Below are 6340 nucleotides of genomic sequence, written 5' to 3' on the forward strand. Positions count from 1 at the left end.
AGTCCACTAACATCATGACTTCAGGTTAAATGTTTATGATTTACTAAGAAATAGATAAACTTAGAAATTGTCCACACATGGACTGATAGGCAGAAGCACATCTCCAACAATTATCTGGATGACACAAAGACCATGGTTTAGGCACGGAGTGATCTAGGTCACAGATATGTGTTTCTGGGCGCCACTTTGCCCACCTCTCCAATACAGGATCTATAACAAATATACTCACACAGATACATAGTCTCTTTTTTAAAGTTGAAGTTGAATTTCCCCAAAACATACTGATAACATGTTCTCACTCACAATAAGAGGTATAGACAATATTCATCATTATTCTTTAGTGTCTGAAGATGAAAAGGAAAATAAATGCTTTAACATAAATTGAAGATGTCATACATCTTTCAAATAATGTAATATTTACAAGGATAAATGTTGATTAATAACTTGATTATAAATCACTCAAGAGATACATATTGGAGCAGCAGTGGATTCCAGAATCAAACCCCTTCAGCACAAGAGTGAATATCACTAATGTCGCTAATCCACCATCACACACAACATGACTCAAAAGATTATGGATAAGAAAACAGAGGAATTAAATACACTTTAAATAACAAACAAAACATTACAAATGGCAAATCTAAAAATATCCTTATATTACAAAGAACAGTGAAGTGTGCAGATCTTTGTTATCTGATTGGAAATTAAACAAAAGACAAGTCTAAAAAAAGTAAATGTTGGTTGGTATTTATATCACATATTGAGATTGAAACAAAAAACAAATTAAAGTGGGTTATTTTCTATGTCTATTTATCACTATCCCTGCTACTATCCCTGCTACTATCCCTCCTACTACTCCTGTTACTACTGCTGGTGCTGCTGCTGTTGCTGTTGCTGCCACTCTTCCTGCTGCTTTTGATTTAGCTACTTTTACTGTTCCATATGCTAATAATGTTCCTATGCCTAATATTCCCAACAACCTCACTGCCCCTCCTCCTTTTCCTCCTTCTTCTCCTCCCCCTGCTCCTCCTCTTTCTTCTCCTCCCACTGCTCCTCCTTCTCCTCCTTCTCCTGCTCCTCCTCTTCCACCTGCTTCTCCTTCCTCTTCTCCTCCCCCTGCTTCTCCTCCTTCTTCTCCTCTCCCCGCTCCTCCTTCTCCTCCTCCTCCTCCTCCTACTTCTCCTGCTCCTCCCCCCGCTCCTCCTTCTCCTCCCACTGCTCCTCCTTCTCCTCCTCCTACTTCTCCTCCTTCTCCTGCTCCTCCTCCTCCACCTGCTTCTCCTTCCTCTTCTCCTCCCCCTGCTTCTCCTCCTCCTCCCCCTGCTCCTCCTTCTACTTCTCCTCCCCCTGCTCCTCCTCCTTCTTCTCCCCCTGCTTCTCCTCCTCTTCCCCCTGCTCCTCCCCCTGCTCCTCCTCCTCCTTCATTCACTGAAAATAACATGACAAACATATTAATTTATAGATGGATGGATGGATAAATAATAGCATGAATTACTCATTACTAACTTTCAGGAGGTGGTGTCACGCTGCGTCCTCTCCACCACCACCACCACATCTTGCCTGTGAGTTTAATTTGATCTATGCTGTAAATGAATAAATGCTTATTTTCATCATATCTTCTGATAATGCATTTCTCTCTGAATCAGCATGTTTTTTTTACAGTTTTGCTCTTTTTTTGTTACAGTAATAACCAACTGTATGCAAATGTTCCTGTTGTGTTTCTCCTTTTTAAAACAGAAACACCTAATACGTTGTTAGCTGCCTGATTATTTATGTACGTTTTTGAAACTACACAATTTGGACACAGTCACCTCAACTCTGATAACAGATTACTCTAAATTGTAATGTTGACATGCATTCTCTGTAAAGCTGCTTTGAAACTATACATACTGTGAAAAGCGCTATACAAATAAATGTAAATTGAAAGTTGAATTAAAAAAAATATGAATTGTATTTTATTTTTTTATATATTTTTAATATTTTTAATTTATTTTATTATCAATTTTTGACGTGTTTTATTGCTGTTCACACAAATAATTAAATATCTTTTGAGGTAGCCGCAGTTGGGGAAAAAATGTATACTCTTTTACAAGAGCTTAATATTTTAAAATTAGTTCTGCATTTGACACTGCTTCAATGTTAATTTTACTGTTAGTGAACATATAAAAACAGAGTATGTGATCATTTTAACAGGGTTTACAAACTTTTATTTTTACACAGCAATGCTTAAGCATCTTATGACAATTATCTCCAAACATGAATGATGCTATTTTTGATGCTATACTTTTATTTTTGGTTCTTGACAATGCCGATTCCTGTATTTTCATTGCATTGCAAATTTCATATTAGTTGGCTTAATTTGTTTAGCAAATATATGTTTCCCTTCAGTTATTTTCATGCTTAATTGAGCCTGTTAAAATATAATTTAAGAGCTTTTCACTGATTATTTTATTGATCATATTTATGCTTAATGCTAAGGATTGGGTCAGTGGTTCAAATAGTTAGATACTACACTATAGCAAAAACTATAGCCTAATTAATGTAAATTTAAAACATTATTAAAGACAAGTAAGCAGTCAATAAAAAAAAATAAGAAGAACAAATAATCAAATTACAAATAGCTTAAATAAATAGTAAAGACACACCTTAAGAAAAACTGTGATTTTCACTACTCTCAAAGTATTGCAGAAAAAAATATGTTTATATTGAACATTGATGGAGAAAAAGATTTTGTGTGAAAATAATGAATAAAAGTGGTTATTTGTGTTTAGAAATCTTGTAAATGTATGAGGTGGTGATGGGACCTTTTACCCCACAGGGTAAAAAGCTCCTCAGCATGGGGTAAAGGCATACAGTATTGTACTGACCGCTGCAAAGAGCGTGGACTGCGTCAGAAATAACGGGAATTCGTTTGCTGTTGGGGATTTGACCTGCCGCATTCAGTGAGACGCGCACTGTGTTAACATGAGTAAATGGCTTACAATAATGTGTATTGAGCGGACATTAATGGTAGGCTATAAGGCGTATGAACCATTTTATGTGGGTAGGGCAAGACACATCCACTTTTTTCTAAGACCAGTGATGTTAGACCCACTAACTTTTACCGTCTTATTCAGCGCGTCTATTCACTTTTCAGAGCGTCGTCAGTCAAAAACATTCTACTTGAGGAATGCTAATAAATATAGTCAACAAACTTGTAAATAAGTATAAACAGGGCTCTCAAGTTTTAAAGAGTGACATCTCCATCTCCAACCGAGATCGCCAATCTCCAAACAAAGTGATGCTCAGAGTTCCAGAGTTCTGATAGAACATGTCTGCAATGAAAATTTTGTCTGTACACCTGTAGAAATTGGCTAGATGAAGTACATATTTTTTTCTACTGTCACCCTTAATATATACCGTTTATATAGGTCTATTAATATCTAAACTTGCATGTTTATGTTTTAAAATTTAGTTTATGGTTGAAAAAAAGTCAGTCACTTCAGAAACACTTGGAAGAACCCTTAAAAATTTCTATAGTATTTCATAGGGCCCTAGGCCTTGGTTCAGCAAACACAGACATCAAAAACACTGAATCACAGTTTGATTGATCACACACACACACACACACACACACACACACACACACATATTATATATATATATATATATATATATATATATATATATATTGTATGTAAGTGATGATGACATAAAGTAAACTGTGACATATTATAACCAAAAATTATTCATACAGTGGACAACCAGTAAAATTTGGAACCAAAAATTATTCAGATCTGACCTTGTTTTGCTAAAGTGTTATTTGAGATCTTTTGAGGTCTTATTTGAGGTCATATTTTATTACAATTAAAAAAAAAAAACAAAAAAAAAACTATAGTGAATAATCTGTAATAATGAATGAAATGTTCAAGGTGTCTGAATAAATTGTGGTTTGACTGTATATATATATTAGCATGGATGCCAGCCGAATTTAGCCCCGCCCACAACATTTTGAGGTCGGGGAGTTCGGTCTGGACCGGTCTGGACTCGATCCGTAGAGGAGTAATTAAGCTGCATTCACGTCACCTCGTATTTACCGGAATCTTGAAATGACAACACGTGACGTTATATTCGGAGCTGTTCATGTCCTTTTGGTCCTTGGACTGGGAATTATGCGTTTCCATGGCACCACTATCAACGCCTAATAAATGAATCTACAGCGGTCAGGTGGTACAGCGGCCACGTGGTACATCTGGGAGCTTTCAGAAAACTCCCAGCTTACAAGTTGTAATTATGAGCTCTACGAGGACGTGAACGCTTTTTACAAGCTAGAATCTTGTAACTACAGGAATTACGAGGCCGCGTGAACGCACCTTTAACATCGGCGGAGTTAAACTTGAAAAATTGTGCATATTGACGTCTTTCCGCATTTGAAACACCATTCATTCTCATGTTCATTCATGTTGTTTAATGCTATAAATGGACTAGTAGGAAGAGATGATCGGTTAAGGAGCCTCTTGAGTTGATGCGCTACAGCAATCTGTCACGACCATGGTCACGACACATTAAAGAGCCACAACACGGTTTTTATTGTTTGAATTGTTTTAATAACTACACAGTTTGAAAGCTGGGACTTTGTTTAATATCATAAGTAACCTGCTGTCTCGTCTGTCGATGTGTTGTCAGTGTCCTCTTTGCTCCGCGATGTATTTTCCACTCTGTGTGGCTTGACAGCGCCACGGCTTGTCGGACACAAATGTCAGACACAAGACTGAAATGTCCCCTTAAGAAAAAAAAAATGTTTCTTTTCACCAAATCAGAGTATGGATGACTTCTTTTTATGTATAGTGACATGACATACAGCGCGCGCCTCCACAAATGGAGTGCGCGCGTGCCCACAGTATGTTGACAAGAGTGTAAAGTTAATTTTTCTGAGAGAAGAATTTATTTTTCCGAGGTGACAACGAATAAATGGCTTTTATAAAAATGTATAAAGTTAACTTTGGAAAGACGCAAAACCTTTTTTTATTGTTATGTTTACGTTAGTGCAGGTGGCCGTTAGAGTTGCCATGGCAACCGGGAAAACATTCAAGCTGCTGGAGAGGACAGCGGACGTTTCTCCGTGTTTCTCGTCAGTTTTATAGAAATAAAGTTCAACAACTGCGTCAGATTGGTTAAGTAACATTACCCACAGTCTACTTTAAGTACTTTTGTTAATATTTTTACCTCTGTGATTTCCTTGATCGTCTGAAATATATGTTAGCAAAATGTTACGTTAGCATAGCATATGTTTTTAATGATACTGAGAGCAAAACGTCTATAGGCTATATGTTTTTATTTATAGTTTGAGTGTATTTTATTATTTTTATTTGGAGTTTTGTTCATGTTCTGTGTGTTTTTCAAAATAAATGAATTCATTTTGAGTCTGCATTCATCGTTCACAGCTGTTGGAATAGCCTTTACATTAGTTTGGGCAAATGAGGACATAAATTAGGTTAAACTACTGCATGTCCGCCCATAGAAAAATAAATATAAGAATTACCAACTGATGACCAACACACAACTATTGATACACAACGTTGCCACGACGTCGCAGTTACTAACTGGCAACGTCACAAAGTTACGTTGTGGCGACGTATAGGCACCTTTCACTTTTCCGGTTGCCACGAACTAGTTACGTCGCCACGACGAAAGTTTGGTCACCAAATTACGTTGCAGTTACGTAACAGTCACGTATTTTGGTTAGCTGGGAGTATCTTTGCGAAGGGTCAATTAGTTTACAACAATGATGGCTGTTGTTGAAGAACTGAGATGTGTAGATTCCGCCATCGCGTCCGATGTAGAAGATATCGACAGCGCATTTTAAAAGAGGAACAGAGGACCGCGATCAAGGCCTCGATGGGAAAGATGTCTTTGCCTTCCTTCCTACGGGATTCGGCAAAAGTTTGATTTATCAGCTGGCCCCGATTTATTCTAATCCACATCAAGTGACGATTACTATTAGGTTAAACGCGCCCTCCAGAAACCTGCGTTCTGCAAGTGAACGGCGCCTTGTGGTGCCATCACATAGGGGCACAAAATAACTCTCACGGACCTTCTCCGGGACTGTTCCTGGCTGGTGGAATGACCTACCACACTCTATCCGAGCAGCTGAGTCTCTAGCCATTTTCAAAAAAAATGCTAAAGACGTATCTTTTTCGTCAGCACTTGACCCAGTAGTAGTAGCACTTACCTTGACTAATAGTCTTCTCCTGTGTATTTATTTATTAAAAAAAAAAAAAAAAAATTCGCTATGAGCACTTTACTGACATAACTGTGACTTCACTCAGCACTTACATACTGTTGTTCTCATGTTGATTTT

At 37.5% G+C, this 6340-nt stretch overlaps 1 protein-coding gene across 1 annotated transcript; it reads left to right on the forward strand.

The window, feature by feature from the left end:
- The first annotated feature begins 959 nt into the window (after window positions 1-959).
- LOC137005230 (uncharacterized) lies at window positions 960-1478 on the forward strand. The gene has a single exon (XM_067366047.1). It carries the CDS (start codon window positions 960-962, stop codon window positions 1476-1478), a length of 519 nt encoding a protein of 172 aa, XP_067222148.1.
- The last annotated feature ends 4862 nt before the right edge of the window (window positions 1479-6340 follow it).

The sequence above is a fragment of the Chanodichthys erythropterus genome, chromosome 17, assembly GCF_024489055.1.
Source record: "Chanodichthys erythropterus isolate Z2021 chromosome 17, ASM2448905v1, whole genome shotgun sequence".
NCBI classification, from domain to species: domain Eukaryota; kingdom Metazoa; phylum Chordata; class Actinopteri; order Cypriniformes; family Xenocyprididae; genus Chanodichthys; species Chanodichthys erythropterus.

Coding starts and splice junctions, on each gene's coding strand:
- LOC137005230 (XM_067366047.1), top strand. CDS start 960: ATGCCTAATATTCCCAACAACCTCACTGCCCCTCCTCCTTTTCCTCCT.